We start from the raw sequence: 16,266 nt of genomic DNA on the forward strand, positions 1-16,266 counted from the left end.
TTTAAAAATAAAGGTCCATATAAAAATGATCAATAGTTCAAAAGTGTAGGTGTGATTAAGTAGCCCTTCATAATTCATCTAATTGTTCATGTGCCACCGTCATCTAATAGTACTTGACGCCATACTTCCAAGGCAAGCTAAGCAGGGCAGATAATGAACGAAGGAAGAAAATAACTTCTTTTCTATAGAAATAAGAAAAGAAAAGAAAAGAAACCATCTCGTTTGAAGGATAGATCGTAGATGGACCGGTCATCGTCGGTTGTCAGTTTCACCTTTCAAGAATTGGTTGTGTTTTCATACAGATGTCATGATCTGTAAAGCTATGATAAAAGTAAACAAATTGGACTATAAAACGTATAGATTAAAAATTTATGGCACATGTAATTGTCACTCCTCTTCATACACACAAACATGATTCCTATATCATTGATAGCAGCTATGCCGACATCTCTTATAATGACACAGTTCCATTTCATATGCAGTACTTGATATCAAAGAATCACTAATGAAGAGATCCAAAAGATACCCTTATTGTGAAAGAAAACCAATCAACAAGGGTAAAAAGAATTGCAGGGGGGGAAAGAATAGATCTACATTGGAGGACGAAGGGAGCTATCGAATTTGAGGTGCAACAGAAGACGAGTCCAACTATATCATAATTGAATGATGCCGTCAATTAATATCTAAACTTACCTGCAACACCATTTTCAAGGATTAGCACCAGTCTGCGTGGTATACATCTCTCTGCTAACTTGATTAAAGGTATATCCGATGTCCCATAAGTTCCTTTATGAGCCCCCGTGCAGAAGAAGTCGATCTACCATGCTCTTTAAAGCTTAAAGCTCAATTGGTTCAACATCTTGACCATCGTAGTATATGCAGTAGTTGTTTTCTCTTTTTAAAAGGCATCTACGTCAAATCAAATATGCAAATTCTTGGTGAACTGCTAACTAGATCTCGTTCATTCCATCCTTGTGTTTCCTAGTCTCAGGAGCCCTACACTCCCATACAATTGCTGTTACGGATGGACATTGCAGTCATCCATAAATTGCTCGTCTTGGGTGAGGAACTTCTTCCAGTAATTCTTGAATTTTGGTATACCAAATTCAAGCCAAGGTTTCATGTTGCCATTGTAGTGCAGCACTGCAGCATTCTCTATAGAATTACGAGGAACTCCATAATCATGACCAAGACCTGACTGAACCCAGCTAATATCTAAAGGGTAGATCAGATCTTGAAATGCAAGCAAGCTTATTGGAAGTGCTGCAGCTCTCCACGATGGCACAGTGCCGTTTTGTAGCTGTTAATAGAAAATGCATGACAGAACATTAGGATCTACAAGCAATCAATAAATCATGTTATATCCATGGTTGTGCTTCATGAATGATTAAATCTTAAGTTTCCGAATCCTAGTCTGAAGAACTTGGACAGTGAGAGTTCTTCCAGTCTTGCTTCCTGTCTACTTAAAAAAGGGAAAAGAAAGGGAAAACTGATCTGGGTTCAAATAAACAGCATGTTCTCTCAATGGGTTGATTTACATACAGAAAGGGACAGACCATATGAGGCCAATGGCCTGAAAAGAAATGGGTATCTGGAGTCAAAGACCACTTGAAAAAATATTTGCATGAACCGGAAAACTGGCATTACAAAAACAATGGCATTAAGGAAGGATAATAGCCATTAAACATGTTATGGGAATGCAATCCTCCTATTTTACAACAAAGCAACTACTCAGCTAGTCTTGGAGAAAAGCTCAGTAAGTTCAATCTCACTTCCTGGTGACGAAGTATTGATGGAACTAGTTAAATTCATAAGGATACAAAAGTTGATCTCTAAAACAGTTCTGAAATCCAATCGTAGATATATCCAAATCCTATAGTATCTTAAATGCAGCATCTACTGAGACAGGAAAACAAGACTACAAATGATTAAAACTACTAACCTTTTGGAGTAACCCAAAGTAAAATCCAGTAATATTATGTTTCCTCCACTTCTCCAGATCAACAATGTTCAAACCAGAAATCCAGGCACAAGAATTAGAATTATATCTGTATCCACCCATATGAGCATGGAATTGACCTAATCTAACTCCACAAAGCTGAAGAGCACCATTCACTTTTCCTTCCAAATCAAGGTTCCATAAGAATGACAAGTCTCTCTGGATTACCACATCATCATCCAAGACCACCACCTTCTTCAGATTTGCAAATATATCAGGAATGAGAAAGTGTGAATGACCAAACACTGATAAGTATTCAGTTCTGAACTGCATATGCAATGATTGAGTAATGTGACGAATTGAAACACGGAACTCCTCAGATGGTGATAATTGTTGGACATCCAAATTGTGCAAATGTTTCAACTGAAGATTGTCAAAATTAAGGACATGAACTGTGGCTTCCTTGTAAGAATTTCTGACAAACCAGTGTTTAAATGTATAGAAATTCTGTCCATCAGTAACCAGATGGAAGACCATATTCCCGGATTCCTGAAACACTATGAAGAAATGAGGTAAGTGATAGCACACAGATGATAAGTATTGGAATGTGCAATTATTCCGAAATTGTACATACCTTAGAATTCATCACAGTGGAATTAATAGTGACAGATGTTGCAAGTATGTTCTTACTAAAGATAACATAGTGCTGCAACTTAGTGTTTTCAACCTTGGGATCATGTGATGACTCGACATCCCCTGATAAGGATTTAAAATATTCTACCGTCAATCTCATTGACAAGCAGTGGAAACTTTTGGGCAGGGTCTGAGCACCGAGATGATATAGAAATGCGCTCTGCTTCATATGAAAATGAGCTTCATCTTCAGTCAGATCAAGTATTTGTCTTAGTTTCTTGTCAATGTTATGGCAGTCTACAGCACATGATTTAGCTTTTGCAATCGTCTTATCCATCTGCTCTATCTTCTTTCCAACACTACATAGATAGGCAACATCTTTAGAACCGATTATCATAATAATGAATAAATCAAATGAATTCTATGAAACCAAACACGTAAATCCAATGACGAAAAGGTTTGCAACATAATCGGCAATTTGGATGTTTCATTGTTTAGAAGATGCAAGCTTCAAGATATCCATTAGAAAGTCATACATCATTTCAAAGTGTTCTGATTGAATGCGACATTACAATGTGGAAGTGCCAAATTGAATTCCTTTGATTTTTCTTTTTTTGACAAACAGGCTGCAGTCCCTGTTTTCATTAAATTCCTTTGATGAAATGCATATTTTCTGCCTTGCAACTTCCAATCAAATTCAAAGGTATGAATTTCTTTGGTATTTTCTAATTTGCAATGCACAATCAAATTTCATTACTATGCAATTCACCTTATGGAAGTGTCAGGCTCACTAATAAGACGAATACAACTAGGAAAACAAAGGTAAAAACAAAAAACTGAAGAGTCTAATACGTCCTGCTTATATCCAAAATGATGTTTGTGCAGCGATAACCTACCCAAGTAGAACACACATGTTCAGCCATCCAGATAACCCAGTTTAAATCTAGCCAATTCTATCAAATTGGTACTGTTGAAATGCACGCTAGACCTGGATCCTGAACTTTAGATGCTCCAAGCTAAAAGCAGCGGAAAAGCATTTAAGTTTTCAAGAAGTTGAGATAAAATCAACATTGTGGGCTAGGTCTATGACATGGACCTTGTCCTTCTTATGGCATTTTGAGAAATTTAAGACACCAATAAGAGTAGCTTGTCCTTCTTATAATTGCATTGGTTTATCTTAAACCTTATCGAGATATTAGTACATGCCATAAGCCATTAAGAAAATTGAAGACTCCAATAACGTCAGATATTTCTTACAATTTTGGAAGATCTGCATCTGAAATTGTATCACTGAGCATGCGTTCATATTCTTGAATATTCTGCTTCACATCAAGCGTTAGTTTCTGATGCCCGTGTAGTTTTGCAATGCTTGGGTAGTAAGCTCTGGCAACAAACAGCTGATCCTTGAGTCTCCTAACTGTAGAATCTTTCATTGCTTCTTTGTGTTCTATGGACCAAAGACAATAGCTTCCAAATTCAAGCTGACAAGAGTTCCGAATTTCAAGGCCAGCTGAATTTTGAGCATTGTTGTTCCTTTGTTCGACGTCATCGTTCTGAAAAAATCACAAAAATAACTGATCTTGGAAATCCCATTGTAACATACTGAACAATAATAAAAGGATAGAAATAGAATGATCAAGTAATAATATTAAAGTTAGATTATGTACACCAAGATCTGCAATTCAATTAAAGGGAGAAAGAAAAGGAAATAAACTAAGCTAAATCATCTCACAGACTTGAGATATTAACATTTAGGCTATAAAAAGGCATTTACAGTTTTACACATATAATAGTCGTACTCTGATGTGTGGAAATGATGCATCTGCTGAAGCAACAGCATGCTGTGCAGGAGGACCTGCATATTGTACAAAACAAGGTTACATATGGTAATAAGATGGAAGAGTAGAATTTTCCAATTTGAGATGGATAAACTGAGAAATAAAGTGTAAAAATTTAAAGCATGGACTTCATAACCATAGAATTTGAGATATTATCCTAAATGTTGGTAGCATCCTTTGGTGGTGCTTTAAGTTGGAAATTATTACCACTGGGTCCACTGGTCTGTTTGTGTACATCGCCATCAGATTGACTTGTGCTATTTTTCTTCTGTTCCTACCATAGAAAAAAAAAAACATCCAGTATTCTTTAGAACACCAAATAAGCCAAATCATCCAAGATCTGAATGATGCAGTTCCAATTGCAGCAAAACTAACTATTGACCCATTTGAAAAAAAACCATCAGCAAGTAAGTGAATGCACAACCTTTTTGCCACTTGCTAGATCTACTAAAAAAAGTGAAAATACACGAGAATATTTCCCAGTGAATTAGCAAAAGTAGCAATTGAGGTTTTTTTTTATTATTATTTGTAGACTTCAACAAATCTCTAAATAACATTATTCAATAAAATCTAGCAAGAAAATTGATGAAGTAAAATAGTTTTCTTTTGAGGTAACTTTTAGATGCACTGTTAGTAAAGTGCAAACCTGTGCAAAAGTCGGTGCTAATTTCTTTACAAGATGATCGATCCTCAAATTATCACCCTGAGAAGCACCAAATCACATAAGACACATCATGTCACTATCAAACATCAAACTCCTCCAATCAATTCCAACGACCTTATTCACCAAAGCATAGAAGTTAAAATTAAAGACCTCTGAAGGATCGTGCTCTCCACCGACATCAAGACGTTCATAAGCCCCATAATTAGATTCCTACAAAACCATTAAAACAACACTAATAAGAATCAAAATTACCCAACCAAATCATTCTCCAATATCATAAACAGCAACTCCATTCTCACCGACGTCGAGCGGTCATCGGTTAAGTACCCTGCACGCCAAAACCCAAAACAAATCAGCGATTCCTCACTCAAAACACTAATTACCACCACAGATCTCTCCAGATCCCGCCAAAATCCAAGCACCAGCATCCAATGCGGTTCAACAACCGAGATCCCGAGATCTAAAAGGGAGAAAAAAAAAAAAATATATATATATATATATATATATATCTAGGGTTTAAAGAAGGCGACGAACCGGAAGGGAAGCGGTTGTGGAGGCCGAGGAGTACGGCGAGGGGGACGAGAAGCGAGCAGAACACGAGGGCGAACACCGCGACAGCAAAGCACCTCCACCTCCTCTTCCCCGGCGGCGCCGCCGCCACAGTGGCGGCGTAACCTTTCATCTCTCCTCCTCCTCCTTCTCCTCCTCCTCTTACTCCTCCTCTTATCTCTCTCCCACTTCCCTTCTTTCCGCGCCTTTTTCTTTTCTACTCTCCCTTTTGGTAACAAATCTTATCGACGTCCCCCCCCAAATCCCAATGCTTTCCTCTCTCTCTCTCTCTCTCTCTCCTCTCTCCTCTCTCCTCTCTTTTTTGCTTGCTTCTGTGACTGGCCACTGGTTCTGGTTCTTTCTTCTTCTTTTTGAACGGATTGGTGGTTTTATTCTGATAGAAGTTTTCCTTTTTTTTGAAAATCTTTATGTGGGTTGTTAGTCTGATCAACAGTGGGGGGTTGCACTGCAAAGTGCAAAACCGGAACGGGTTAAATGGGTCCAGCGGGGTATTTGATTCCTTTCGCTTTCCCCTCCACCCCACTTTATTTATTTATTAATTTATTTATTTTTAAATTTTCCTTTTTACGCCTCAGAGTCGAGATCCAGATCGCAGAGGTGCATGGGCGTGGGGCCCGGAGCAGTGTATTTGTCGGATCTCTGCATGGTTGGGTCAAACTTCTTTGATTGATTTTTCACCCTCTGTTTCCCCCTTTCTCCTTGCTCTTGTCGGCAGACCACGTAGGACTTTCATCATTTTTTTTCCCCCTTATATTATTTAACATATAAAAATTGGGAAATATATCTTTTCTTATTTAAACTGTATACAGATTGTTCTCTCAGCAAAACTATTTTAATAATAATATATTTTTAAATTAAAAAAAATTAAAAAAAGTGATAATTATAGGGTTGGAATTATAAAACTTGTTTCATGTGGGTGCTGCCTGCATAGCTTGGGAGTAAAGAAAGAAGCTGGTGATTGGTGGCGTGAATGATGGAATCTTGGTCCCATTAGGAAACTATACATATACAATTATCGAAACCATGTGTGGCATTAGAATATTGTTGTACGAATGCACGATACTATTAATACAGGACTATGATGTGCATCATGTGTTCATGTGAGAGGCAGGTAATAATATACTTTAAGTTTGTGATGACAAGCTTGAAGAGCACTGGATTACATAATTCATAGGCATGGAAGAGTGCTTAAATTTACTAATTGTAACATGCCCATGTAATTAATATATATCTATAACATATCACAAGATAAACTTTGTTATAACTATATATTGACTTCCTGTGGACCTGTTTGACTCATCAATCAACCTAATACTTCTATTCAATCTATGTTCTTGAGCTCCTGCTTTAATGGTATTTAAGATGATGGATTAATTTTATGTGGGCCTTGTCCTATTTTCCATTGGGCTTTATCTGTGGGTCATTTAGTTCTATCTATCTACGAATATGTGTGTATGAGAAGATACATGTATTTGAAAAAATCTATTGAGTAGCCAGGATGATGATAATTTACTATCACAAGGTACACTTAAAAAAATATATATCTTTAATAACGACCGAGTAATGATTGTAATTAACTTGGTATATACCAAAGAGGGTTAATTAAGAAGTTTTTGTCTAAGTTTAAAATATATAGGATAAGCTGTAATTTAGCCAAACAAATAAAATCGTTGTAAACCACGTAAGAAGCTCGCATTAATATCTAACAGCGAAACTCTTATAGCAAACATTCAATCATTAAGATCTTCTCTTCTTCTCTCTCCTCACCTGCTCTTATGGTCCATTACCATTCACTTCGCTGGCCGGCCGACCGCGTGCGCAATAAATCTTACACGTAAGGCGGCGGCAACGGGAGGCCGACTACCTTCCCGCAGCGTAACGCGTTGGCAGGAATATCGTACTCATCCCTCAACGACCTCGCCGGCGACAAAACGCTGACGTAGAGTTCCTGTCCGAGGTAGTGCCTCTCCTTGTTCTCCGACCGCAGGTTCCACATCCCGGCGTTGTCGAACGTCAGCATGATCGCCGTCCACGACTTGGGGTACACCTGGATGGTGTGCCTGCTCACGGCGTCGAGGAGGTTGTACGTCGTTCTGCTCTTCCGGGTCCACTTCCCTGGTCCCATCCTATTGATATATACATCCCAAAATATAAAATTACTATAAATCTATTAATTTAGATAACTAGACAAGTATATGTGTGTGTGTGTATATATACCCGACTGGGAAGAAGGAGTAGCCATCCAAATGGTAAGACTGGATGCTCTTCTCGTGGTTCTCAAACACGATCTCGATAAAGGTACGGAACTCCGCAGTGATGACATTAGGAGCCAACTTCACAGGAGCGGCGGCAGCGGGGGGCTTGTCGCCGATGAGGTTGTACTTGAACACTTTGTCGGAGATGTTGAAGTACTCGGCGAGCTTCAGCGGCGTCCGGGGGTCGACGTACGACACGCCGTTGAGGGCGTAGCGGAGCTTGCCGGCGACGACGGCGCGTGAGCTGACGAGCTTGATAGTGCGGGTTATGTTGATGCTGCCGTAGTGGTACGAGCCCTGGGGGTTCGGCCGGGCCGCGCTGGCGGTGAGGTTCCACCGGAAGGTCCGCCATTGGTTGAACGACCAGGCCCACCCGACGGGGCCCTCGGGGATGACCGGCGACGGGGGAGCCTTCGACCCGGCGTACCGGATGACGCCGGTGGCGGTGGTGACCTTCTTCAAGAACCGGGTCGAAGCCACCATGTAATAGTCCTTCGGCGTCTGGTCGGCGGTGACGAGGACGGAATAGCACTGGCCGACGTGGACGTCCAGCGCGTCGTACACGTTCTGCACGGTGTGGGACCCGTCCATCTCGACCAGCTTCATTGTGTGCCCTTGGATCCGAAAGTTGAGGGACGTCCTGAGACCAACGTTGCAGATGCGGTAGCGGTACGTCTTCCCAGCCTCGACGACGAAGAGGGGCTCGTCATCACCGCCTGTAGCGTGGTGCTTTCCCGACCGGCCGTTGATGAGGACGCCGGCGGGGCGGCCAATGCTGCGGCCAGAGTCGAGGAGGCGGGCGAGGACACGGTGGTCCTTGGTGTACCAGTCGCCGATGAGGACGGTGTAGTCGTCGGCGGGGGGGTCGAAGGGGACAGGGATGAGAAGGCGGCTGTTGACGCGGAGGCCGCCGAAACCACCCGCCGCCTTGTGGATGGCTAAGGAGGGGAAATAGAAGTAGCTGCCGATCTGGTCCTTCACCTGGAAGTGGTAGGTGAAGTTCTTTCCCGGCGGGATCGGGCAGTTAGTGCCCGGCGTCCCGTCCTGCCATGAGTTCTTCCTTTGCTGGATTCCATTCCTATATGGCCATTTCAGAATAACACCGTACAAAATGAGAAGTTATTATCAAATATCATAATTATTAGAAAAAAATAGAGGGATTTTTTTTAACACTCATTCTTATTTGAGAGCAATGTATCTAAAAATTAATAAAAATATTTTATCTTTTTACTATTAAATAGATTAAAATTTTAAATGTTGGATGACACTAGTACATTAAGGGTGTAAATGAGTCTGAGTACGAGTGTCCCAACTTTGGCTTTGCTCGAAATTAATTTTGATCTAAGGTTTCTATTTGAGCTCGACGTAGCTAAATTCGAGCCGAGCATGAACGATAGTAACGAGCTTATTTTTAAGTCTTAAATAAGTCAAGCTCATTCCTAAGCCTCAAACGAGCAGATTAGACTTCATATAGGTCAAATAGTAATATATATATATATATATATATATATATATATATATATATTGAGCATTTTGACTTCGACTCAAGCTTGCTCAAAATTATTTTGAGCCAAAATTAACACCTCAGGTTTAGCTCAATTCAACTCAAGCAGAGGTTGAGTTGAACCGCGCAACCAAGCAATCCTAAATTGCTCATTTGTTTTGACAGCCCTAGTATATATTATTAAAAACCCTAAAAATTACTTAAAATGTGTTGCAATATGATATATACATACTACATGTTAAGCATTCTAAACTTAGAATATAAGGGTAATTTGGTAATTATAGATAAATTGTTTTAACACAAACCATGTAAAGAGGAAGGGTTGGTCGAGATGGTTGTAGACATTGATGACGATGTTATTGTTCGTGGTGGAGTTGATATTTGGCCCAGGGAATTGTCCGTTGATGAGGATACCATGCTGAGGGATGCCCAAGGGAGCGATTGTGCCGTAGGTTACGTTCCATGTGAAGTAAATGTATGGGTCCTCAGCCTGAACAATCGAGAGTCCCAGAAGAAGAGATAATACCGCGAGCACGACTAATATTGATATACATGACATCTTTTTTCCTTTCATTCCTTTTTTTATTCTTTTTCTCTTTCTTTTTCTTTTTCCTCCTCCGGTTGGCTCTTCTTTCTCCTCTCTTCGCTCACAAGAAGCAACAAACAATCGCTAGATGGTCTTTTAAAAGGGAGAAGATATTTAGCGAGAAGCCATTGGAAGGCCCTCGGCTAGCTTTTGAGGAAGTTTAGTTGCTAGCAAAGATACAGAGATAGGAGGCCAACCGAGGAGCTTCGATTTAGGGAAGGGCGGCAAGTGGCTTCTTTTATACAAGAATAAAATGTCTCAATAAGCAACAAGAATTAGTTCGAAAATTTCGTTCTATCACTCATTCATCCGTTTTGTTTCTTTTGGACAAGAAACCGTATTTGGTACTTAGATACTATTTGTGGGTGTGTGAGTTTTGAGCATTTTGACCCATTCCTAACGATTTTCTTGAATTAATTTGGATATCAGATGATCGAGGCTCTTTATAAAATATTTTAAGTTTTTTTTTGGGGGGAAAATTAAACCACTTTGGAGAGCACAGACTGCTAGTCGGTAGGTTTTCATTTCGGAAAAAAAATTATTTTTTGAATCTAAAATTGTTCAAGAGATAAATACACTTAAATCTCTTAAATTCTTGCCCCTTTTTATACATATACTCTATCTCTTTTTTAATGGTATCATACTAATCTCCTCAGCTATGTAACATGCCATCAAAAAACCTATTGGGAGGTTTTATATAGTTGATATAAGCATTATGCCATGAAAAATAAATTAAAAGATCTAAATATAATTAAGCAATAATTTAGTAGTTTAATCTACAATAGAATTGCAATCTCGAATAGAATAATTCGCCAATTCACTTTTATAATCATATTTCCCAAATAGGCTACTTTAGCTTTGCCTAGTGCACGTATTTATGTAAGCAGGGCATAACTTGTTAGGAATAATTATTCTTAGACTATTAAGTTATTATATATATTTTTCATATATTTTTCTTCACTTTTTTTTTGGTGAACGTCTCATCTTATAATAATATTTTTGTAAACTATTTTTTTAATTTAAATATAAAGATAAAAATGTCACATAGTTACTAATGTTTGAGATATTTTTCAATTCCCAAAAAGTTAAAAAAAATATGTAAAAAATAGTGATAATTTAGGGATTTAAATATAATTAAACCCTAAGTTTTATCCATAATTCTTTATTATATATATAGACGGGGATAATTAATCAGACCAGAGTAAACAAATGAATAGTAATCCACGTGCTTAGTGGACGTGTTTCCCAATTCACACGTACCCCACTTCATCGAATCCCATTATTTTGGAGTAATAGGTCATAGGTGGGGTTGGGTGTGCGATTGCGACGCAAATAGGAGATAAAGAAGCGTCGTCTCGGCATGGTAGTTGGAATCAAAAGGAATCGTAGAAAAATGCTATAAATCTATCTCAGTCGCCAACCAACCGAGACTGCACTCTGCCACTCTCACTTCCTTCTTCCAACTCCATCTCCTCGAGAGGGAGAGATAAGAGAGATGAAGGTTATAGAGAAGATTCGGGCGGCGGTGGAAGGTGATGGGAGAACGGTGTTCTCCTTCGAGTACTTCCCGCCGAAGACTGAGGAAGGGGTGGAGAATCTATTCGAGCGCATGGATCGAATGGTGGCCCACAACCCGACCTTCTGCGACATCACCTGGGGCGCCGGTGGATCCACCGCCGACCTCACGCTCGACATCGCGAATAGGATGCAGAACATGGTAAGGATCAGATCCGAATCTGAAGTTGGTTGCTTGCGAGCTGTTTGATTTCGGGTTGCTCTGGTTGGTGTTTGCATGGATTCTCCCTGAAATGGCGGAAAGATGGGTGCCTTCTCGGAATTTTGTGTTGGCCTTTTGGGTTTTGGATTAAAGTTTAATGTTTTTATCTTATTTGGTGGTGTGATAGGTGAAGGGTATCAGATCTTTCTTCTTCTTCTTTTTAAATGGATTCTTGGGTCTGCATATTGGCAGGTTTTGCCGTTTTGTTGGTTTTTTTTTAATTGTTTTTCCCGTCGGATTTCTTGATTGCGACATGGTTCTCTGGCGATAGCTGCAATAAGACTGTTTGGAGAGCATAGATTGAAGTTAAGAGAGCAGATATATTACTTGCAAGAGAGTGCCAATCTCTACTATCGGATTGTGATCAGTAGCGGTACCTTTGGATATCAAGTCACAACTATATTCGTTAAAAGTTGAAGATTAGGAGAGCTCGCACTCTGTTTGGCAAGAATAAAGGGAACGTGAGATGCATTTATGTTATTGCTTATTTCCTAATGTTTGTGTATCGAATTCTGTGTGCAGATATGTGTGGAAACGATGATGCACTTAACCTGCACCAACATGCCGGTGGAGAAGATCGACGATGCTTTGAATACCATCAAGGCTAATGGGATTCAAAATGTTCTGGCACTTAGAGGAGATCCTCCTCATGGTCAGGATAAGTTTGTTCAAGTAGCTGGTGGATTTTCTTGTGCTCTTGATCTGGTAATTCCTTTACAACAATGTCCGAATGTTTGGCACTTTTTAGGTCTGATATGACAACTCATATCTTTAGGTCTCATTTGGCATTTTATGTTTAGTCTTTATCAGTTTAAGTAAACAAGGATCAGAGAAGTTGACGCAATAAGCATGTTTGGACAAATTTTCTTATGCTTTTCTTTACTACTTATTTATGGTTTATTATAGAAGTTTTGGTATGAAAATTGTCTACTAAAAACTCGGTACTAATGAAACTCACGCTGAATTCCTGAGCATGATCACTGGTCATTTATTTACAGGTACAGCATATTCGAGATGAATATGGTGATTATTTTGGCATAACGGTTGCTGGTTATCCAGGTTCACACCATTCTTATTACCAGTTGCTTGTTGATTTTAGTTGTCAAATGTTGCAAATAGTAATGGGTTTCTATTGCTTATCAGAGGCACATCCTGACATGATACAAGGTGAAAGGGGTGCAACACTGGAAGCTTACAGCAATGATCTTGCTTATTTGAAGAGAAAGGTGCACTATGATACTAATTTCTTTATGATAGAGTGATAATTATGAATATTGATGATGCATATTGTGCACTATGTTATCCTCTTACGATAGTCATTGCTTATAAGTTTATGATGTGCTCGTATCCTATTATTTCATTTCATTGATCTGCTTTCTTTTATTTATCTGTGGAACAGGTGGATGCAGGTGCAGACCTCATTATCACACAACTATTCTATGATACTGATAACTTTTTGAAGTTTGTCAACGACTGTCGTCAAATTGGGATAACTTGTCCAATTGTCCCTGGCATAATGCCAATTAATAACTACAAAGGTTTCTTGCGTATGACTGGCTTCTGCAAAACTAGGGTAAGTTTCATTTCTTGTGTTACTTCTTTCTATAACATTGATCAGACACATATAATTGGTAAGGCTTTTAACTTTTTTATTGATGAAAGTTATCTTGGTGCCATTCGTGATCATGGATATATATATTTTATTGGCGACTCTTTTTTCTATTGCCAAACTTGAGCAAATTTATTGCTCTTTCACATAGTGATGACTGATGATGATGCTCTTAATGATACATGACTTGCTTCTAGGTGCAACAACTTTCCTCAAGAATTTGTAATAATGTGTTCTATTTACCTTGCAGATTCCAGCTGAGATCACTGCTGCTCTGGGGCCTATTAAAGATAATGAAGAGGCTGTCAAGGCATATGGAATTCACCTTGGAACTGAAATGTGCAAGAAAATCTTGGCTAGTGGGATAAAAACATTGCATCTCTATACACTAAATATGGAAAAGTCTGCATTAGCTATATTAATGGTAATTCTTTTCTTGCACCATGACGTCATTATTGTCTCTTATTCTGTTAGTAACAAATGTTTCTTTTAGAATCTTGGTTTAATCGAGGAGTCCAAGATTTCAAGGTCCTTACCATGGAGGCGTCCAACAAATGTTTTTCGTGCTAAAGAAGATGTCCGGCCAATCTTTTGGTATGCTTTTGTTTTCACATCTTCACAAATTTTGCTAGTGAATTTAACAATTAAAAGTTGTTGATGTTGTTCCTCTCTCATTCTTTACGGACAATAAACCAGGGCTAACCGTCCAAAGAGCTATATTTCAAGGACTCTTAATTGGGACCAATATCCGCATGGGCGGTGGGGTGATTCTCGGAACCCGTCATATGGTGTACTTACTGACTACCAGGTAATTTATCTTCATGTTCATAAACAATACCTTTAACTATTACAGATTTGGTATCTGGGACATATATCTTTCTTCATCTTTTAACTTTCTTACATTTGATTGATGCTACTATTTAGAATATGAACAAATCCAAAATCTCGAGTCTTAAAATTCTTCATCCGTTGCTCTTGCTTTTCAATATATGTTCCTCATTTTTAGGCAGTGATGCTCATTAACTGGCAAGGTAGCAGAATAATAATTTCTATAAAATATCGATGTAACAAGGATTAATTTTCTTCATAGTGTGTTATATTTTCCTTTCTGATTGGCATATTTGTAAGTATTCTTTACCTATTTGGCAGTTCATGCGACCACGCTCACGTGGCAAGAAACTTCAAGAGGAATGGGTGATCCCATTAAAATCTGTAGATGATATCAATGAGGTACTTATCAATTGTCCATCTGTCTGAAGCGGTAGATATTAGATATTTGTTCTTCTGAAACAGTCTAGGTTGTTTTGATCGTAACACTGTGAGTTTAATCTTTCCTGAAATACATATGCAGAGATTTGTAAACTACTGCCTCGGAAATTTGAGTAGTAGTCCTTGGTCTGAATTAGATGGTCTTCAGCCAGAGACAAAGATAATTGATGAACATCTTGCACAGATTAATTTGAGGGGTTTCCTTACCATCAATAGCCAACCTTCTATAAATGGAGAGAAATCTGATTCTCCAACTGTTGGTGAGTATTTATGTATCTTGAGGGAGTTAGAATTGTTTTTGAATACATGAGCAGAACTGTTATTGGGATTGTTCTTGCTAAGTTGCTTTCTAGTAGTAAATAAAGCAATGTGTATAAATATCTTTCTCAATACTTCCTTCTTTTCTCTTTTTCTGGTTGGTTACTTTATGTTTCTATAATCCGTTTCTCTTTTATTTACCCTTTATATTTTGTCAGCCTCTAGCCTATTTTAATTTATTATTATTTATTTTTTGCAGGATGGGGTGGACCAGGGGGATATGTTTATCAGAAGGCCTATGTTGAATTCTTTTGCTCAAAAGATAATCTAAATTTACTAGTCGAGAAGTGCAAAGAATTTCCCTCTCTCACTTACACTGCTGTTAACAGAGATGGAGAGTGTGTGTCAAATGTTAACTCAAATGCAGTCAATGCAGTGACGTGGGGTGTTTTCCCTGCCAAGGAGATCATCCAACCAACTGTTGTTGATCCTGCGAGCTTCATGGTTTGGAAGGATGAAGCATTTGAGATATGGACAAGGGGATGGGGATACTTGTTCCCTGAGGGTGACCTATCTAGGAAACTACTGGAGCAGGTAATTTGGAAGACAAGAACATGCTTCCACTAATGGAGTCTATATATTTCTATCAGATACTAGTTTGCAGATTTCTGTTTCTACCAGAACATCTACATCTTATTAACTGTAGTTCTTGTTACTTTCATAATTCATGATGCCGATCTTCATTATTAAAAGATAAGAATATGCTACTTAAGAAGTCATGGCTGACATAAAATTTTGTGATTTTTCGAGTTCATTATTGATCTATTATTATTCTGAAATTAAGCAGGGCCTAAACAAAATCTGCTTAATCATTTCCCATTTCAGGTCCAGAAAAGTTACTTCTTGGTTAGCCTTGTTGACAATGACTACATTCATGGGGATCTATTTGCTGCTTTCAAGGAGATATGAACCAATTCCATCTCTTCTGGCTAATTTGTTCTGCATACCATTTGTCTTACCCCACTAGGAAATCAAAAGGCTCTCTCAGCATGTGTACTCCGTTGTTCTCTTGGAGGATGTATGTTTATTTTTTGGAGACACATGTGGCGCGAGTTTGGGAAATAGAGTTTCTCATTGTTTTCCTTTTTATAAACAGTTTCTCATTTTTAAATAAGATGAATAAGTGAGTTTATTTCTTTCATGCCATGCCAGGTTTTTTTTTCCCCACCTTTTCATTCATTTTGCTGTCCATATTGTTGTCTTTTAGGATTGGACATCAGCCATCCTGTTTTAGCTGATGTACCAATCTTTTACTTTACCATCTGTTCAGAGAAATTGGTTTTGTTTGTGGTTGTGGCATTAGT

The 16,266-nt window shown here is 38.7% G+C and overlaps 3 protein-coding genes across 4 annotated transcripts; 1 reads left to right on the forward strand and 2 right to left on the reverse strand.

The window, feature by feature from the left end:
- Positions 1-340: 340 nt before the first annotated feature.
- On the reverse strand, positions 341-6,051 carry LOC140761599 (probable galacturonosyltransferase 7). 2 transcript variants are annotated; one of them, XM_073099003.1, is made up of 10 exons: positions 5,609-6,051; positions 5,374-5,402; positions 5,225-5,284; positions 5,057-5,113; positions 4,618-4,678; positions 4,372-4,427; positions 3,830-4,125; positions 2,574-2,931; positions 1,943-2,488; positions 341-1,300 (listed from the first exon to the last, which is right to left on the reverse strand). In XM_073099003.1, the coding sequence occupies exons 1-10, from the start codon at positions 5,754-5,756 to the stop codon at positions 1,019-1,021; spliced, it is 1,893 nt and encodes a 630-aa protein (XP_072955104.1). In that variant the 5' UTR covers positions 5,757-6,051; the 3' UTR covers positions 341-1,018. The 2 variants fall into 2 exon arrangements, with proteins under 2 accessions (XP_072955104.1, XP_072955103.1); XM_073099002.1 differs by having other exon boundaries at positions 4,618-4,684; positions 5,609-6,050.
- A 1,231-nt stretch (positions 6,052-7,282) lies between these two features.
- On the reverse strand, positions 7,283-9,977 carry LOC140761389 (L-ascorbate oxidase homolog). The gene is made up of 3 exons (XM_073098692.1): positions 9,709-9,977; positions 7,862-8,977; positions 7,283-7,770 (listed from the first exon to the last, which is right to left on the reverse strand). Exons 1-3 carry the CDS (start codon positions 9,975-9,977, stop codon positions 7,473-7,475), a joined length of 1,683 nt encoding a protein of 560 aa, XP_072954793.1. The 3' UTR covers positions 7,283-7,472.
- Positions 9,978-11,322: 1,345 nt separating this feature from the next.
- Positions 11,323-16,114, forward strand: LOC140761243 (probable methylenetetrahydrofolate reductase (NADH)). Its single transcript, XM_073098504.1, has 12 exons — positions 11,323-11,706; positions 12,289-12,471; positions 12,765-12,825; positions 12,910-12,992; positions 13,166-13,339; positions 13,626-13,799; positions 13,869-13,969; positions 14,072-14,183; positions 14,525-14,605; positions 14,727-14,904; positions 15,162-15,496; positions 15,788-16,114. The coding sequence occupies exons 1-12, from the start codon at positions 11,485-11,487 to the stop codon at positions 15,869-15,871; spliced, it is 1,788 nt and encodes a 595-aa protein (XP_072954605.1). The 5' UTR covers positions 11,323-11,484; the 3' UTR covers positions 15,872-16,114.
- Positions 16,115-16,266: the final 152 nt, after the last annotated feature.

This window comes from Typha angustifolia, chromosome 6 (assembly GCF_048772165.1).
Source record: "Typha angustifolia cultivar Huaian chromosome 6, ASM4877216v1, whole genome shotgun sequence".
Taxonomy (NCBI): domain Eukaryota; kingdom Viridiplantae; phylum Streptophyta; class Magnoliopsida; order Poales; family Typhaceae; genus Typha; species Typha angustifolia.